This window comes from Thalassophryne amazonica, chromosome 11 (assembly GCF_902500255.1).
Source record: "Thalassophryne amazonica chromosome 11, fThaAma1.1, whole genome shotgun sequence".
NCBI classification, from domain to species: Eukaryota; Metazoa; Chordata; class Actinopteri; order Batrachoidiformes; family Batrachoididae; genus Thalassophryne; species Thalassophryne amazonica.
The window spans coordinates 40,714,270-40,735,328 of NC_047113.1; the positions used below are offsets into that span (position 1 = coordinate 40,714,270).

At 40.3% G+C, this 21,059-nt stretch overlaps 1 protein-coding gene across 2 annotated transcripts in view; it reads left to right on the forward strand.

The window, feature by feature from the left end:
* The window catches only part of LOC117520879 (homeodomain-interacting protein kinase 1-like), a 77,948-nt gene that overhangs the window by 3,674 nt on the left and 53,215 nt on the right, over positions 1–21,059 (forward strand). Inside the window, exons 2-7 of one of the 2 annotated variants that reach the window (XM_034182214.1) lie at positions 3,544–3,718; positions 3,825–4,016; positions 4,130–4,305; positions 4,424–4,547; positions 4,705–4,824; positions 4,901–4,987. In XM_034182214.1, the coding sequence (XP_034038105.1) occupies positions 3,966–4,016; positions 4,130–4,305; positions 4,424–4,547; positions 4,705–4,824; positions 4,901–4,987 (558 nt within the window). In that variant the 5' untranslated portion in view covers positions 3,544–3,718; positions 3,825–3,965. Of the gene's footprint in view, positions 1–3,527; positions 3,719–3,824; positions 4,017–4,129; positions 4,306–4,423; positions 4,548–4,704; positions 4,825–4,900; positions 4,988–21,059 lie in introns of those variants that run through there. The other variant, XM_034182215.1, reaches the window with a different exon arrangement.

Sequence of the window (21,059 nt, forward strand, 5' to 3'; positions counted from 1 at the left end):
CATGTGATCCCATCTTCTACTTGCACGGGACACTTCTAAGCCAAACCACATCCAATCTTTGAGACTAAATGCTTGAAAAGTGAAAATCTTTAAAGGGTTTGTCATCCATGTGGATGTGATGTGTTGACGGGTTTTATGCATGGCGCTGAGCTGATCTGTCAGTGTGTAATGGATAGATCACCGAGTGCACGCTTTGAATGGTGACATCTTCAAATATTATGCCATGGCTGAATAAGTTTTCTCCCTACCAGTATGGCCCTGACATCATCGCGATGCCTTCTATACATGTGATTTGACTCTTAAATCAACAAAATTGGCCAAGAAATAAGAGTTTAAAAACAAATTTTAAATGTGGGTACCAAGATAGCATCAACACCTCATCACCGTTTAGTTTGGAACTATAACTTTATTTCCCAATTTCACCACTAGGGCACTGCCTTGCAAACAGCATATTGAATTTCAGCCTTGCAAATGGAATTGGCCTTAAAATATACTCTGATACTTCAATTGCTCAGTGAAAACCTTATTCAGCCTCATCTGACCACCAACCAACTAAAAAAAAAGTCAGTTAATCAGGGTCAAACAGTTTCATGTATCAATATCAAACAAAAAGACAAATGTTACCGCCCAGAATTTCACCAGTAGATTCAGGTCCTTCAAGCAGAAGAAAATGAATAAATGACATGCAGGCTGTGACACAGCGCTCCTGTTAGCATGTTGCACCTAGCTTAGCACATGACTTTACACAATGAGCCAAATAACAAATATAAATTCACTTGCAACATGTTAGCTTAGTTTGTGCACCAACAGACAGTTGATCAGAATAAATAATAATACAATTAATAAAAGTAAGGAGAAAAAAAAAACGTTTCAACTCACCAAATCCTCATTCAACGTGATAAAAATAAAACCAAAGCGATGGAGGGGAAAACATTATGGACTGGTTTGTTCTTTTTTGTTTCACTCTTTTCTGACTTTCTCTTTTTTCGTGATCGGCTAGTCCCAGCAGCACTCAGTAACTGAGCAGGACACTATTTCAAAATAAAACCACCAGGAAAATCTTTTGTCTTAAAGCTATTTTAACCTGTGGAACATGTTGTCTTTGTGGTAAAATCCAGGTCATTTGTAAATGTTACTCCACAATCATTCAGCCTGTCTGCTTTTGTAGGTTTTATAGAGGGTTTTCATGTGACGTATCAGTCACGTTATTTTGTGTCCCGCGGCCATTCTGGATTACCACGCGGTGGCCACTGTGATACGCTACGTGCATTTGGCGATCAATTGCAGAAGCTTCAGCGTCGGTGTGAAGAAGCCTCACGGCACCGTGGCGCTGAGAGAGATCTGCCGCTACCAGAAATCCACTGCTCCCAGAATTTTATTTTATTTTATTCGGCAATAAAATGCTATAAGAATACATAAAAAATACCGCTGAGGATAACACAAGAACACTTCCAATACGGATGCTTACATTGTGGTCCTCGAGCACCGAGCTGCTGAGCCGCAAGCTGCTCTTCTAGCGCCTGGAGAGAGAAATCGCTCAGGACTTCAAGACGACCTCCGCTTTCAGAGCTCTGCTGTGATGCTCTGCAGGAGGCCGGCGAGGTTGACCTGGTCGGCAACTTCCTAGTTCACAATATCGCAGTGTGACACTGTCAGCCAGTTCGTTACATCACCACTAAATTCACTATCTGGTATGTAAGATACGGATCCACTGAACCAACTGCTACACATCTATCACGATAAATAGCTTTATCTCGCGGATTTAAAGCATTGTAATAACTGCACATTCTCTCCATTTTTCTATCACGTGCCACCTCCTTGTAATCCAGAATGGAGACGACACCTGTCCTACAGCAAATTGGTCACGTGACTGAAAACCTTCTATAGTAATTCAATCTGATCAGGTTGAGTGGGCGGGGCCAGAGCGTAATATATTAGCCCTGCCCATTTGGTAAATCATGTGATTACTGTACAAATGACGTGGGAGCTGGGAATAAATCTTTGTTACTATGGTTACACTAACTGCATACTAAGTCTTGAATTCACTAAAAGGCAGCAGGTGGTGTTGGTTCTTCAGTTTGCAGCAGTTAGTTGAAGAGGAAAGACGCAGGTTGACCTATCAGAACAGATTTGTTTATTAACATTTCAGCAGCAGCATCAAGTACGAGACAAAAGTTCAAACTTTTGACTTATTACCCGAGGCCATCAAATGTGGCCATCGGATATTGTGAAGGCTTTTCATCCATCTGTCTGTCTGTCTGTCTGTGCTCAACATAAATCCAGTCCTATTACTGCCAGACTCTCGAAATTCACAGGAAAAAAATTGGGGGACACAGACCTTGGACAAGTTAAAAGATGGTTAGCCTTGATGTACGAGGGTAGGCTGAAAAGTTCTAAGGCTCACTATAATGCAGTTAATGCATTACTCCTTCATGGGGAGCCTTAGAACTTTTCAGCCTACCCTCGTATTTTAAGAGGTTAAAATGTCACATTATGTTTCAAGCTGATCGTTTTGTGTTTGAGTGACAGCTAATCAGAGTAGCTGCACTGTGATGTCAGCGCCTGGTCTGTTCAAAACTGCTTTGTTTTGTGTGTTCATACATGTTTCTCATATATTATGTAAAAGCTAGTTTCTAAAAGTGGAAATGCTGTTTTTGGAACCTAATAACACATCTGGAGTTATTTATAAGACATTTAGCGGACGTTAGCATGCGCGCTAACGTCTGCCAACGCTATCATCTGCTAATTCAAAGCTAATTTGCCGTGGGTTAAATGTTTTATTAATTCTCAAGGTCAGTGCTAGGTCACTTGGCTTCATGCTGATCTGTGACTGTCCACTCAGTGAAAACACTCAGGAAGTATGCCGTTCTATTGAAATCAACAGTTTTTTTTTATTGTTTCCAACTTGCTTCTAACAGCCAGCTGACAGCTATCATTGCCTGGAACAGTGAGATTTATACACTAAGATGACCTGAAATGAACCCTTGTACATTAAATTGACAATTGATGAGTCTGACCCCTTTGAAAAGTGACCAAATTACATGTATTTGTATTGAGCTCAGCGATATTTTCACCGACAAAACCCACCCTTCAAGGTTAAATACCCGGATGAGCGACTTTGACGATACCTGGACAGAGGGTGATCCACAAATATTCCTTGATGTGCACAACTTCACCTCTTGTGAAAAGCTCATGTAAACACACACGCAAAGCCTCCTGCATATGCCATTAAAACATAAATATTGTTTCTAATTGATTGATTGACGGGCTTTGTTGAACATGTACAGTACAAATTGTACATAAGACAATAAGATCTTAATAATTAAAGAGCAAAATGCTCATACGGCAGAGGGTATTTTAACATTGCATTATTTTTTTGATTACCAAAGAATTCCATGGTTGAAATATAGACTGGACTTTAAACTTTTATTTTATTGAATTTATTTATTTATTTATTGTGCCAGCTGATGGTGAGGAAGTTAGACATGTTATAATTTTCTCTGTGTTGATCTCTGCCTCAGTGCTCCTTTTGTCCACCAACAGATGATTTCCCCATCAAGGAGGGTGATGTGCTCAACTCCTTTTACGTGGTGCAGGAGTTCATTGGTGAGGGGAGCTTTGGAAAGTGGCCAAGTGTCGTCACACCGTGACCCATCAAGACGTGGCCATCAAAATCTCCAAGAACAAGCCCAGTATTATAAGAGAGACAAAGAAAGAGGTAGAAATGATACCTAATTACAGTCACGGTCTTTACTTTCAAAAATAGCTTTATTTCAACCATGTATTGTAAAACTTCATAAATGATTTTCACACGTCTTCCACAGATTTCCAATCTTAAACTCCTGAGTGCCCTGGATCCAGAGAAGACAAACATCGTGAAGTGGTATGATTCCTTCGTGCACAGAGACCTCCTTTGTCTGAAATTTGAACTCCTGCACCAGAGTCTGCTTGACTATTTGGATGATATGAATTTTGAGCCTCTTCCAACCAGCAATCTGCATGCTGTTGTGCAGCAAGTAAGTTGGATTTTGTTTTTTGAACAAAAGTCCACATTTTATATAGAACTAAAGAAAGACATTTGGAGTAGTCATCTCTCACTTAACAACAATGAATATTTATGCGACTGCAGATGGCCACTGCGTTGCTTCACCTGGAGACCCTGGGGGTGATCCACTGCGATATAAAACCCCAGAACATCATGGTGGTCGACAACATCCAGCAACCACTGAAGGTCAAATTAACTGACTTTGGTTTGGCTCAGCACATCTCGGAGCCGCCGTCATTTGCAGGGACCTTGTGTTACCAGTAAGTCCAAATATTGCAGAGAACATTTAACTGAGATCTTGTTTGTTTCTGACCTGTAAATTGATAAAATGAAACCTTTGTTACACGGTGTAATGTTGCGCTGTCCCTCTTTGCTCAGAGCTCCAGAGGTATTCTTAGGTTTGGCCTACAGCGAGGAGATTGACATGTGGTCCCTCGGTGTTTCCATGGCTGAGCTGGCTCTGGGAGTCTCCCTGTATCCCGGAGATCATTCATATGATATAGTAAGTCTTTTTTGTCCAGCTTGTCAAAATCCCGGATTTGTTTATTTAATCCATGGCACTCTTAAAGAGAGAAACATTTGCACCTGAAAAGGCAACAGTTTGTGACAGAAACTTCAGTGTTTGTTCAGTGTGATTTGATGTTTTTGTTTGTCTTCAGATGAAGTTCATTGTGGACACACAAGGTCTGCCCCCAGACTACCTCCTCAGGTTGGGACCAGAAACCAGCCACTACTTTAATAGACGTCGTATTGATGGTCACGACACCTGGACACTGAAGGTACCATCACATCCGTCCAGCCATTCATCCATCCATTTTATTTCTGAAAGTTAACTCAATCGCTGTCTCTTTGCAGACTCCTGCACTGGTTCAGATGGAGACAGGGCACAAGTTCTGCGACACCAGACAAGTGATGTTAACCTCTCTGGAGGACATCATGCAGGTAGGTAGGACACTGAACGATATTTTCAATCATTGTACTTGGCTCCAGCTCAAACTGTACGACAAAACCGCAGGGTGTAAAAGTTCAGAGCACACGATTTATGTTCTCACTCTATACGGCCTGATGCTCTGATGCGATCTGACTACTCACATTGTACGTTCTAAAACCACACGTCGGACTCGTGTTTCCAGAAGCAAAACGTAAACAGATGTTGCTCTCCCAAAGAGATGATCACTGTTTATGCTCTCTCCAATTCCGCATCAGTGTTTGCACATACGCAGTGCAAGAGGTTGGGGTAAATCGGCTCATAGACGCTTGTAGCACTGCTTCAACAATGCGATACCCTCACGAGGGCTGACCACAATATCAAACAGGTCTGATTTTCATCCGACCATTTGATTGCCGATGGGGAGGTGGTCATGAGAGGTTAAACGCAGCTCATTACTCCATGTATACTACACGGTGCAGGATGCACGATTAAGCTGAAACTCAGTGCGATCCAAAAAATTCTTGGACGAGTGAAAAATCAGCTCAAAAAGGGCCAAAACTTGTAAACCCAGCTTGACTGCATGACCACTACGCCCCAGCCTCTCTCCATGTTAAATGAAGCAAAATCAAAAATGCCAAATCAGACAATTCCTTGAATGGCCACTTGAGGCTGGCTTCTATAGAGAATTACTGTCCATTGACCCACATGTTAAAATGTCCAATTTTCAAACAGAAAAAAACAAACAAACAAAAAAAACACGTTTACAGCCTGATACCAAAAAAAAGCTTTGGCTTCAACAGACTGTTCCCGCTTCATCAATTTAACAAATTTTAAGGCATGAATTTAAGAATAAGAAGCATCATGGTCGCTTTGACTTACAGCTGTGTGTGCTGCTGAGCTGTGTCCAGAACATTTTATTCCAAATATGAGATAATATGAATTGTTGTGCTGTGAATGGCACTAAAAGACCATATACAGTAGTGTTCAGAATAATAGTAGTGTTATGTGACTAAAAAGATTAATCCAGGTTTTGAGTATATTTTTTATTGTTACACGGGAAACAAGGTACCAGTAGATTCAGTAGATTCTCACAAATCCAACAAGACCAAGCATTCATGATATGCACACTCTTAAGGCTATGAAACTGGGCTATTAGTAAAAAAGTAGAAAAGGGGGGTGTTCACAGTAATAGTAGCATCTGCTGTTGACGCTACAAACTCAAAACTATTATGTTCAAACTGCATTTTTAGCAGTCCTGTGAATCACTAAACTAGTATTTAGTTGTATAACCACAGTTTTTCATGATTTCTTCACATCTGCGAGGCATTAATTTTGTTGGTTTGGAACCAAGATTTTGCTTGTTTAATAGTGTGCTGGGGGTCATTGTCTTGTTGAAACACCCATTTCAAGGGCATGTCCTCTTCAGCATAAGGCAACATGACCTCTTCAAGTATTTTGACATATCCAAACTGATCCATGATACCTGGTATGCGATATATAGGCCCAACACCATAGTAGGAGAAACATGCCCATATCATGATGCTTGCACCACCATGCTTCACTGTATTCACTGTGAACTGTGGCTTGAATTCAGAGTTTGGGGGTCGTCTCACAAACTGTCTGTGGCCCTTGGACCCAAAAAGAACAATTTTACTCTCATCAGTCCACAAACTATTCCTCCATTTCTCTTTAGGCCAGTTGATGTTTTCTTTGGCAAATTGTAACCTCTTCTGCACATGTCTTTTATTTAACAGAGGGACTTTGTGGGGGATTCTTGCAAATAAATTCGCTTTACACAGGCGTCTTCTAACTGTCACAGCACTTACAGGTAACTCCAGACTGTCTTTGATCATCCTGGAGCTGATCAGTGGGTGAGCCTTTGCCATTCTGGTTATTCTTCTAGCCATTTTGATGGTTGTTTTCCTTTTTCTTCCACGTGTCTCTGTTTTGTTTTTTTGTTTTTTTTTTTGTCAATTTTAAAGCATTGGAGATCACTGTAGATGAACAGCCTATAATTTTTTGCACCTGCGTGTAAGTTTTCCCCTCTCCAATCAACTTTTTAATCAAACTACGCTGTTCTTCTGAACATCTTGAACGTCCCATTTTCCTCAGGCTTTCAAAGAGAAAAGCATGTTCAACAAGTGCTGGCTTCATCCTTAAATAGGGGACACCTGATTCACACCTGTTTGTTCCACAAAATTGACAAACTCACTGACTGAATGCCACACTACTACAACCCCTGGCAAAAATTATGGAATCACCGGCCTCGGAGGATGTTCATTCAGTTGTTTAATTTTGTAGAAAAAAAAGCAGATCACAGACATGACACAAAACTAAAGTCATTTCAAATGACAACTTTCTGGCTTTAAGAAACACTATAAGAAATCAAGAAAAAAGATTGTGGCAGTCAGTAATGGTTACTTTTTTAGACCAAGCAGAGGAAAAAAATATGGAATCACTCAATTCTGAGGAAAAAATTATGGAATCACCCTGTAAATTTTCATCCCCCAAACTAACACCTGCATCAAATCAGATCTACTCGTTGACATTGACCCTATGCCATGACATTGACCCTATGTGTCTTTTTACAAGGAATGTTTTCGCAGTTTTTGCTCTATGGCAAGATGCATTATCATCTTGAAACATCCCCAAACATCCTTTCAATTGTCCAAAATATCAACGTAAACTTGTGCATTTATTGATGACGTAATGGCAGCCATCTCCCCAGTGCCTTTACCTTACATGCAGCCCCATATCATCAATGACTGTGGAAATTTACATGTTCTCTTCAGGCAGTCATCATTATAAATCTCATTGGAACGGCACCAAACAAAAGTTCCAGCATCATCACCTTGCCCAATGCAGATTCGAGATTCATCACTGAATATGACTTTCATCCAGTCATCCACAGTCCACGAATGCTTTTCCTTAGCCCATTGTAACCTTGTTTTTTTTCTGTTTAGGTGTTAATGATGGCTTTTGTTTAGCTTTTCTGTATGTAAATCCCATTTCCTTTAGGCGGTTTCTTACAGTTTGGTCACAGACGTTGACTCCAATTTCCTCCCATTCGTTCCTCATTTGTTTTGTTGTGCATTTTTCGATTTTTGAGACATATTGTTTTAAGTTTTCTGTCTTGATGCTTTGATGTCTTCCTTGGTCTACCAGTATGTTTGCCTTTAACAACCTTCCCATGTTGTTTGTATTTGGTCCAGAGTTTAGACACAGCTGACTGTGAATAACCAACATCTTTTGCAACATTGCATGATGATTTACTCTCTTTTAAGAGTTTGATAATCCTCTCATTTGTTTCAATTGACATCTCTCGTGTTGGAGCCATGATTCATGTCAGTCCACTTGGTGCAACAGCTCTCCAAGGTGTGTTCACTCCTTTTTAGATGCAGACTAATGAGCAGATCTGATATGATGCAGGTGTTAGTTTTGGGGATGAAAATTTACAGGGTGATTCCATAATTCTTTCCTCAGAATTGAGTGATTCCATATTTTTTTCCTCTGCTTGGTCTAAAAACGTAACCGTTACCGACTGCCACAATCTTTTTTTCTTGATTTCTTATAGTGTTTCTTAAAGCCAGAAAGTTGCCATTTGAAATGACTTTAGTTTTGTGTCATGTCTGTGATCTGCTTTTTTTCTACAAAATTAAACAGTTAGCTGTTTTACAACTACCCTTTCAAGAATTTTTGATAGAAAAGGAATGTTGGAGATTGGCCTATAATTAGCTAAGATAGCTGGGTCAAGTGATGGCTTTTTAAGTAATGGTTTAATTACTGCCACCTTAAAAGCCTGTGGTACATAGCCAACTAATAAAGACAGATTGATCATATTTAAGATCGAAGCATTAATTAATGGTAGGGCTTCCTTGAGCAGCCTGGTAGGAACGGGGTCTACAACCCCTGGCAAAAATTATGGAATCACCGGCCTCAGAGGATGTTCATTCAGTTGTTTAATTTTGTAGAAAAAAAGCAGATCACAGACATGACACAAAACTAAAGTCATTTCAAATGGCAACTTTCTGGCTTTAAGAAACACTGTAAGAAATCAAGAAAAAAGATTGTGGCAGTCAGTAACGGTTACTTTTTTAGACCAAGCAGAGGAAAAAAATATGGAATCAATTCTGAGGAAAAAATTATGGAATCACCCTGTAAATTTTCATCCCCCAAATTAACACCTGCATCAAATCAGATCTGCTCATTGACATTGACCCTATGCCATGACATTGACCCTGTGTGTCTTTTTGCAAGGAATGTTTTTGCAGTTTTTGCTCTATGGCAAGATGCATTATCATCTTAAAAAATGATTTCATCATCCCCAAACATCCTTTCAATTGTCCAAAATATCAACATAAACTTGTGCATTTATTGATGATGTAATGACAGCCATCTCCCCAGTGCCTTTACCTGACATGCAGCCCCATATCATCAATGACTGTGGAAATTTACATGTTCTCTTCAGGCAGTCATCTTTATAAATCTCATTGGAAAGGCACCAAACAAATGTTCCAGCATCATCACCTTGCCCAATGCAGATTCGAGATTCATCACTGAATATGACTTTCATCCAGTCATCCACAGTCCACAATTGCTTTTCCTTAGCCCACTGTAACCTTGTTTTTTTCTGTTTAGGTGTTAATGATGTTTAGCTTTTCTGTATGTAAATCCCATTTCCTTAAGGCGGTTTCTTACAGTTCTGTCGCAGACGTTGACTCCAGTTTCCTCCCATTCGTTCCTCATTTGTTTTGTTGTACATTTTTCGATTTTTGAGACATATTGCTTTAAGTTTTCTGTCTTGACGCTTTGATGTCTTCCTTGGTCTACCAGTATGTTTGCCTTTAACAACCTTCCCATGTTGTTTGTATTTGGTCCAGAGTTTAGACACAGCTGACTGTAAACAACCAACATCTTTTGCAACATTGCGTGATGATTTACTCTCTTTTAAGAGTTTGATAATCCTCTCCTTTGTTTCAGTTGACATCTCTCATGTTGGAGCCATGATTCATGTCAGTCCACTTGGTGCAACAGCTCTCCAAGGTGTGTTCACTCCTTTTTAGATGCAGACTAACGAGCAGATCTGATATGATGCAGGTGTTAGTTTTGGGGATGAAAATTTACAGGGTGATTCCATAATTTTTTCCTCAGAATTGAGTGATTCCATATTTTTTTCCTCTGCTTGGTCTAAAAAAGTAACCGTTACTGACTGCCACAATCTTTTCTTGATTTCTTATTGTGTTTCTTAAAGCCAAAAAGTTGCCATTTGAGATGACTTTAGTTTTGTGTCATGTCTGTGATCTGCTTTTTTTCTACAAAATTAAACAACTGAATGAACATCCTCCGAGGCCGGTGATTCCATAATTTTTGCCAGGGGTTGTAATAGACATGTTGATGGTTTGGAGGAAGTAACTAATGAAAATAACTCAGACAGAACAATCAGAGAGAAAGAGTCTAACCAAATACAGGCATCACTGAAAGCTCTCCAAGGTGTGATCACTCCTTTTTAGATGCAGACTAACGAGCAGATCTGATTTGATGCAGGTGTTAGTTTTGGGGATGAAAATATTTACAGGGTGATTCCATAATTTATTCCTCAGAATTGAGTGAGTCCATATTTTTTCCCTCTGCTTGGTCTAAAAAAGTAACTTACTGACTGCCACAATTATTTTTCCTGATTTCTTATAGTGTTTCTTAAAGCCAGAAAGTTGCCATTTGAAATTACTTTAGTTTTGTGTCATGTCTGTGATCTGCTTTTTTTCTACAAAATTAAACAACTGAATGAACATCCTCCGAGGCCGGTGATTCCATAATTTTTGCCAGGGGTTGTAATAGACATGTTGATGGTTTGGAGGAAGTAACTAATGAAAATAACTCAGACAGAACAATCAGAGAGAAAGAGTCTAACCAAATACAGGCATCACTGAAAGCTCTCCAAGGTGTGATCACTCCTTTTTAGATGCAGACTAACGAGCAGATCTGATTTGATGCAGGTGTTAGTTTTGGGGATGAAAATATTTACAGGGTGATTCCATAATTTATTCCTCAGAATTGAGTGAGTCCATATTTTTTCCCTCTGCTTGGTCTAAAAAAGTAACTGTTACTGACTGCCACAATTATTTTTCCTGATTTCTTATAGTGTTTCTTAAAGCCAGAAAGTTGCCATTTGAAATTACTTTAGTTTTGTGTCATGTCTGTGATCTGCTTTTTTTCTACAAAATTAAACAACTGAATGAACATCCTCCGAGGCTGGTCATTCCATAATTTTTGCCAGGGGTTGTATTATTGTGAACACCCCCTTTGTACTTTTTTTTTTTTTACTAATAGCCCAATTTCATAGCTTAAGAGTGTGCATATCATGAATGCTTGGTCTTGTTGGATTTGTGAGAATCTATTGAATCTACTGGTACCTTGTTTCCCATGTAACAATAAGAAATATACTCAAAACCTGGATTAATCTTTTTAGTCACATAGCACTACTATTATTCTGAACACTACTGTAAGTAGTATGTGTGCCAGCTTTTCTCTGAAGTGAAAGTTTCTTGTTATTTCATTTGTATAATAGCACCATTAGCAGGTATGGGTAACTTGGTGAGGTTGGTGCCACAGATATCCCACAGTTACTAAGACAATAAGTTTATCATAAGTTTTAATACCAGCAACAAAGCCATCCGTCATGAAATCCACCCAGTCTGCAAATATACGCATTAATGAAAGACCCAAACCTAGGTTAACCTGTTAGCTTTGGCTTTTTAGGTAACCCTAACATGCAAGCATTTTAGTCTTTATTTGTACCATCCTGGTACTGCACGGTCTCACTTTGTTCCACCTCAGGGGCAGATACAGGGGTGCACCACCCATGCCCCCCTCTGGACCAAAGAACCTGCTGAATGCTGTTTCTTAATGCTCTATTTTTAGCAAAAAGTGAAGAACAATTTGTACCAGACCATGATTCAGCAGGGTACTGTAACGTCGCTCACCTTTTTAGCCAAAGACAGTTAAAATGTTTTCCGTTACTTGTCATCATATCATAGCATCACATTCAAGATTGTACATGTTGAAATTAATAAAGAACAGATTTATAAAGTATATTTTCTCTGACTGCATTTTGTGGTGAAATATGCACCAAAATGCAGGAAATGGCACCTAAAAATAAAAAAATTTAAAAAAATTGAGGGGGGAGGGCATGCCCACCAGACCATGACACATTCACAAATCCACAAATGACACAAACAAATTGTCAGGATCTGTGAGGACATGGCACGACCGGCAGGTGGACACAAATGCAGACTCATCGCTTAGAGGTGGGATTTAGAAAAAGGTCGATACACAGGGTGACAAGCAGGCAGGCGGAGGTACAGACAGTCTTGAGGTGGTGGCGTGGTCAGTAACAAGCAGAGTTCCAGCACGGGCAAACAGGTGTATCGGAGGAGGCAAAAACATAGACAAAAAACAAGCTGGGTTCAGGCACAGATGAGCAGGTTAACTGGCTCAGGCAAAAGGCAAGGTCAAAACAGGCGAAGGTCATACACGGAAAGAAATCAGACTATGGCAGAAAACACACGAGAGGCTTGGAACAAGGCAATATGCACAATGAACTAGCAGTGAGTGGTGGAAGACAAGGGGTTTAAAAGCAGAGGATAATCAAGGCGTGATGAGATGCAGGTGCAGGAAAGAAGGCGTGGCTCAGTGAGACAAGAGTGGAGTGACAGGTGGGCGTGTCAGACAAAAGCAGCAAAAAGAGGAATGTGACAGTGACAGAACAAATGTTAAACAATTAGGAAATAATGATACCTAGAATACAAATGTGAGAAACAGAATAAACAAATGAAATGGCAGAAACAGAACAGAAAATTAAAGGCTAGATGTAAACTAGATGAGAACTCAACATGTGGCAAGAGTGTACAGAAAAACCTGATTGACAAATGTGCTCAAGACAGTGACTGAATAACTAGAAAGTAAAGGATGAAGACTAAACTAGAACAGAACTCAATTGTTATGTGTCGGACGCAGCTCGGAGAACCGACCAGCGTTTGAAGGACCCAGTATGAAATAAGCAGAGCACGGTACAAAGGCTAACTGAATTTAATACATAACAGTGATAATATAATAACAAAAAGGTGCGGCCTGGCGTGGTGCGCTCCCAGCAGCGCTAACGGTCCGGAGCCAGAAGCTGTTTCGGACCCAAGGACCCCGCCGACACCCCCCAGGTGGCCGCAACAACCGAGTCTGTGAAGGAAGGAACCATTATGTGAGTCCACACTCTCTCTACACACAGAACACTTAAAGGTGTACAAACAGCAAACACTTCCTGGCTTGATTACTGATCAGCTTCCAAACCTGCAGGCATGGAACATCCAGTTCACAAAACTCCACCGCAGTGGAAGCTGATACATGACTAACAAACAGCTCAATACAATAAGGTGTGAGGGACACCACATTTACTGACTGTATAACTGTTAGTCACAAAATCTAACGTACCTCAGGAAGTGTGCTGACGAGCGTGAGACCTCACCCCCTCCTCTTTCACAGACTGTGCATCAAACCTGGACGTTCTCAGCATCCGCTGTTGATGAGATGGCTCCCAAGACGACGATCTCACCCGTCTGGTCACAAGGTCGAGTCTCTGGCAAATACACACTGTGCACTCCAGTCTTAAATGCCAACATGTTCCACTCCATCCAGATGCACCACAGCTGTGAGTCCTGACGAGTCGTAGGTGATCAGGGTGAGGTCCTGACAGCCTCAGCAACACAGCCACTCAGTCCCAAATGCACGCCACCTGGGAGGAAAACCAAAAAACAGAAACAAACCGGCAGCCAGGCCCCCCCCCCAGCCATATAACATCAATAAGTGGAGGAAGTGTAACAGATAATCCTCAAAACGTAATGTGATAACACAGTATGACTAAATAAAAAGCAGAGACTAAACTAGACAGAACTTAACGTGGCTGAAGTGTAACAGATCATAAAACCAAGACCAAAGTGGAAGAAACAGAAAATAAACACTCAGGGTCAGACAGAAGGACAAAGAGAGGGAACTGTTTCCCTCTCTTTGACATTGTGATCTGTAGTGAGAGTAGAGAGCAAGTTGAGTCTAGTCTGGAGAAGTGGAGATATTTCTTTGGAGAGAAGGGGAATGAAAGTCAGTAGAAGCAAGACTGAGTACATGTGTGTGAATGAGAGGGAGCCCAGTGGAATAGTGCAGTTACAAGGAGTAGAAGTGGTGAAAGTAGATGAGTTTAAATATTTGGGGTCAACTGTTCAAAGTAATGGAGAGTGTGGTAGAGAGGTGAAGAAGAGAGTGCAGGCAGGGTGGAGTGGGTGGAGAAAGGTGGCAGGAGTGATTTGTGACCGAAGAATATCAGCAAGAGTGAAGGGGAAAGTTTACAAAACAGTAGTGACCCCAGCTATGTTGTATGGTTTAGAGACAGTGGCACTAACAAAAAGACAGGAGGCAGAGCTGGAGGTGGCAGAGCTGAAGATGTTGAGATTCTCTTTGGGAGTGACAAGAATGGACAAGATTAGGAATGAACATATCAGAGGGACAGCTCAGGTGGGACGGTTTGGAGACAAAGTCAGAGAGGTGAGATTGAGATGGTTTGGACATGTGCAGAGGAGGGACCCAGGGTATATAGGGAGAAGGATGCTGAGGATGGATCCACCAGGCAGGAGGAGAAGAGGGAGGACAAAGAGGAGGTTTATGGATGTGCTGAGGGAGGACATGCAGGTGGTTGGTGTGACAGAGGAAGATACAGAGGACAGGGTGAGATGGAAACGATTGATCTGCTGTGGCGACCCCTAACGGGAACAGCCGAAAGACAAAGAAGAAGAAGAAGAAGTGCCTGCTTAGCTGAAAGGGCTGCTGATTTGTGCTTAGGTGGATAAATAACTTTACCCTGGGGGAGAGATGAAATTTTGTTTTCTGAATTGTATTGAAATGTGACAGGTATACTTGTGGCAAATGCAGAAAAGACCTTCCATGGCAGTGTGGGGACTGTTAGTCATTGTGAGTGACTGTAACCTGTACCTATTGTATATATTTTGGTTTTCTGGTGTGTTTTTTGGTACATTTTGGTACATTTCAATAAAATCCAGAAAACAAAGTTTTCTTTTGGTGTGTTTTTTAGTACATTTCAATACAATTCAGAAAAGTTTTCTTTTGGTGTGTTATTTGGTACATTTCAATACAATTCAGAAAACAAAATTTCATCTCGCCCCCCTGGGTAAAGTTATTTATCCACCTAAGCACAAATCAGCAGCCCTTTCAGACATTAAATATGCAAACACAAGAATGTGGCTAGCCAAGTCAGCCCTGAGGTGTTCTGAGACTTCCTTGTTTACATAACAGAAGTAGCTCTCCACAGGGGATCTTGGTCATTTGACCATCCTGTGGGCCTTTAGAGGTAGATTGGTCATTTGACCAGTCCTTGGTCTTCCAAGTGTTAAAATTCAAAAGCTTTGATGTGTGATCTTTGTTTTCAGACTGCCTACCTGCAAAGTGTAGTGTTGCTAAAACTGAGACAATACAATAATTAACAGAATCGTCATCAAGATTTCATCAACACTGACTTCATGTTGTCTCCTATACAGGCTTGGGGAGTAACGGAATACATGTAACGGCGTTACGTAATTAGGATACAAAAAAGGGTAACTGTATTCCGCTACAGTTACAGAAAAAAAGACATTGAGATTACAGGTATATTTACTAAAATGTGGATTAGTTAGCAGGATTACAATTGTAATGCATTTTATGATATTATCTGTATATAATATATTTTTTTCTTTGAAACGAAAACGTGGACAGCATGTCGTCTCCTAACCGGGCAAAGTATTCCCAGATGTTAATGCATTTTCAGTGGAGATTTGCGACTGAATACACTCAGAAAAAATGCTTGCAAAATACGTGTTAAAATGCCATTTTGACCTGGATATCGAGCCAGTAAAATTAAATGACATTAAATTATGTCAGGAAAGTATTAAACTTACTCTGACACACACACATTCCCAAATATTAGTGTTGAAAGTTACACGGATCTGTGCTGTTCAAATTGCTGAGCTGAGGCGTCCTGCTGCTGCTGTGTTAAACGCAGCGCAGCTCCTAAAACCATTACAATACATACATATATATATACATATATACATACACACACATATATACACATATATATATATATATATATATACATACACACACATATATACACATATATATATATATATATACATACACACACATATATACACATATATATATATATATATATATATACATACACACACATATATACACATATATATATATATACATACGCACACATATATACACATATATATATATATATATACATACGCACACATATATACACATATATATATATATACATACGCACACATATATACACATATATATATATATACATACACACACACATATACACATATATATATATATACATACACACACACATATACACATATATATATATATATACATACACACACACATATATATATATATATATATATATATATATATATATCAATCAATCAATCAATTTTTTATATAGCGCCAAATCACAACAAACAGTTGCCCCAAGGCGCTTTATATTGTAAGGCAAGGCCATACAATAATTATGTAAAACCCAACGGTCAAAACGACCCCCTGTGAGCAAGCACTTGGCTACAGTGGGAAGGAAAAACTCCCTTTTAACAGGAAGAAACCTCCAGCAGAACCAGGCTCAGGGAGGGGCAGTCTTCTGCTGGGACTGGTTGGGGCTGAGGGAGAGAACCAGGAAAAAGATATGCTGTGGAGGGGAGCAGAGATCGATCACTAATGATTAAATGCAGAGTGGTGCATATAGAGCAAAAAGAGAAAGAAACAGTGCATCATGGGAACCCCCCAGCAGTCTACGTCTATAGCAGCATAACTAAGGGATGGTTCAGGGTCACCTGATCCAGCCCTAACTATAAGCTTTAGAAAAAAGGAAAGTTTTAAGCCTAATCTTAAAAGTAGAGAGGGTGTCTGTCTCCCTGATCTGAATTGGGAGCTGGTTCCACAGGAGAGGAGCCTGAACGCTGAAGGCTCTGCCTCCCATTCTACTCTTACAAACCCTAGGAACTACAAGTAAGCCTGCAGTCTGAGAGCGAAGCGTTCTATTGGGGTGATATGGTACTACGAGGTCCCTAAGATAAGATGGGACCTGATTATTCAAAACCTTATAAGTAAGAAGAAGAATTTTAAATTCTATTCTAGAATTAACAGGAAGCCAATGAAGAGAGGCCAATATGGGTGAGATATGCTCTCTCCTTCTAGTCCCCGTCAGTACTCTAGCTGCAGCATTTTGAATTAACTGAAGGCTTTTTAGGGAACTTTTATGACAACCTGATAATAATGAATTACAATAGTCCAGCCTAGAGGAAATAAATGCATGAATTAGTTTTTCAGCATCACTCTGAGACAAGACCTTTCTGATTTTAGAGATATTGCGTAAATGCAAAAAAGCAGTCCTACATATTTGTTTAATATCCGCTTTGAATGACATATCCTGATCAAAAATGACTCCAAGATTTCTCACAGTATTACTAGAGGTCAGGGTAATGCCATCCAGAGTAAGGATCTGGTTAGACACCATGTTTCTAAGATTTGTGGGGCCAAGTACAATAACTTCAGTTTTATCTGAGTTTAAAAGCAGGAAATTAGAGGTCATCCATGTCTTTATGTCTGTAAGACAATCCTGCAGTTTAGCTAATTGGTGTGTGTCCTCTGGCTTCATGGATAGATAAAGCTGGGTATCATCTGCGTAACAATGAAAATTTAAGCAATACCGTCTAATAATACTGCCTAAGGGAAGCATGTATAAAGTGAATAAAATTGGTCCTAGCACAGAACCTTGTGGAACTCCATAATTAACTTTAGTCTGTGAAGAAGATTCCCCATTTACATGAACAAATTGTAATCTATTAGACAAATATGATTCAAACCACCGCAGCGCAGTGCCTTTAATACCTATGGCATGCTCTAATCTCTGTAATAAAATTTTATGGTCAACAGTATCAAAAGCAGCACTGAGGTCTAACAGAACAAGCACAGAGATGAGTCCACTGTCCAAGGCCATAAGAAGATCATTTGTAACCTTCACTAATGCTGTTTCTGTACTATGATGAATTCTAAAACCTGACTGAAACTCTTCAAATAGACCATTCCTCTGCAGATGATCAGTTAGCTGTTTTACAACTACCCTTTCAAGAATTTTTGAGAGAAAAGGAAGGTTGGAGATTGGCCTATAATTAGCTAAGATAGCTGGGTCAAGTGATGGCTTTTTAAGTAATGGTTTAAATACTGCCACCTTAAAAGCCTGTGGTACATAGCCAACTAACAAAGATAGATTGATCATATTTAAGATCGAAGCATTAAATAATGGTAGGGCTTCCTTGAGCAGCCTGGTAGGAATGGGGTCTAATAAACATGTTGATGGTTTGGATGAAGTAACTAATGAAAATAACTCAGACAGAACAATCGGAGAGAAAGAGTCTAACCAAATACCGGCATCACTGAAAGCAGCCAAAGATAACGATACGTCTTTGGGATGGTTATGAGTAATTTTTTCTCTAATAGTTAAAATTTTGTTAGCAAAGAAAGTCATGAAGTCATTACTAGTTAAAGTTAATGGAATACTCAGCTCAATAGAGCTCTGACTCTTTGTCAGCCTGGCTACAGTGCTGAAAAGAAACCTGGGGTTGTTCTTATTTTCTTCAATTAGTGATGAGTAGAAAGATGTCCTAGCTTTACGGAGGGCTTTTTTTATAGAGCAACAGACTCTTTTTCCAGGCTAAGTGAAGATCTTCTAAATTAGTGAGACGCCATTTCCTCTCCAACTTACGAGTTATCTGCTTTAAGCTACGAGTTTGTGAGTTATACCACGGAGTCAGGCACTTCTGATTTAAAGCTCTCTTTTTTAGAGGAGCTACAGCATCCAAAGTTGTCTTCAATGAGGATGTAAAACTATTGACGAGATACTCTATCTCACTTACAGAGTTTAGGTAGCTACTCTGCACTGTGTTGGTATATGGCATTAGAGAACATAAAGACATATATACATATATACACACACACACATATATATATATATATATATATATATATATATATATATATATATATATATATACATATACATATATATACATATACATATATATATATATACATATATATATATATATATATATATATCAGTGGTGTGGGTACACATCTCTATGTGTTTGTGTGACTGTGAGCGGCACAGCGCGGGTCATTATAATCTCATTATTTTAAGGTGCAAATTAAAAAAAATTCCCAGTCTTGTCAAACAATTTTAATCACTAACGACAAGTATTTTAACTAGACATTGGTCTAGCAGTGGAAAATATCAACTAGACATAAGTGAAGACTTAATGGTCTGTGTGTCATCGGGCAACACGGCAGGAGATATACAGCTGTTTATCATCCAAATATCACGGACAAAGTGACAAGAAGAACCAAAACCACTTACTTATGGAAGGAAATATTGTCTCCCTTGTTCCTCCGTTTGTGGCTTTGCCAACATGCACAGCTTTCTGGCATATTCCACCTGTTTCTTGAACTTCTATGCACGCAAATCATTAACTTGCCCGGAATTAAAATGGCGATCACGCCTCCTTACTGACAGTACTTACTTAATGGTTTTCATTATGCTGTTGTTCTTAGTTTGAAAGTTCAACAAGTGGACTGATATGTTAAACATGGTGCGAATGCCATGTAAAAGACTAAAGTAAGATAATTTTATGTTTACTGAACAAGTAGCAGACTTTTTTTTGTTTTGTATATTGTTCTGCAAGCCACTTTTAATTACAAATTCATCCGCACACCACCTGAGTTTTCATTATCCTTCTTTTGTTTGGCATTTTTTGTTGAAAATTTAGTGTTATATGGCTGGGGGGGGGCCTGGCTGCCGGTTTGTTTCTGTTTTTTGGTTTTCCTCCCAGGTGGCGTGCATTTGGGACTGAGTGGCTGTGTTGCTGAGGCTGTCAGGACCTCACCCTGATCACCTGCGACTCGTCAGGACTCACAGCTGTGGTGCATCTGGATGGAGTGGAACATGTTGGCATTTAAGACTGGAGTGCACAGTGTGTATTTGCCAGAGACTCGACCTTGTGACCAGACGGGTGAGATCGTCGTCTTGGGAGCCATCTCATCAACAGCGGATGCTGAGAACGTCCAGGTTTGATGCACAGTCTGTGAAAGAGGAGGGGGTGAGGTCTCACGCTCGTCAGCACACTTCCTGAGGTACGTTAGATTTTGTGACTAACAGTTATACAGTCAGTAAATGTGGTGTCCCTCACACCTTATTGTATTGAGCTGTTTGTTAGTCATGTATCAGCTTCCACTGCGGTGGAGTTTTGTGAACTGGATGTTCCATGCCTGCAGGTTGGGAAGCTGATCAGCAATCAAGCCAGGAAGTGTTTGCTGTTTGTACACCTTTAAGTGTTCTGTGTGTAGAGTGTGGACTCACATAATGGTTCCTTCTTTCACAGACTCGGTTGTTGCGGCCACCTGGGGGGTGTCGGCGGGGTCCTTGGGTCCGAAACAGTTTCTGGCTCCGGACCGTTAGCGCTGCTGGGAGCGCACCACGCCAGACCGCACCTTTCTGTTATTATATTTTCACTGTTATGTATTAAATTCAGTTAGCCTTTGTACCGTGCTCTGCTTATTTCATACTGGGTCCTTCAAACGCTGGTCGGTTCTCCGAGCTGCGTCCGACACATAACAGTAGTCTCTGGCCAAACATCACGGACCCAGCGGTAGCAGAGACGGTAACGCGCCGGGAAGGCGGCAGCAGACGTTCAGTAGTTATCCGGATCAGTTGCGGGGCTCTCCGCCCGGAAGGTGCGTGTTTGAGACCCATTACTGGATACTGATTTGTGCTCTCTTGCAGCCGTGTTCCTGTGTTGTGCCTTATCCGTGGGTCGTGGTGGAGTGTGACTGGCGACGGCTTCGCGTCACGCTCCGACCGGATAAGTGGTTTAAACGGGAGCTGCAAGAGTGCGTTTGTAATGGGTTCAC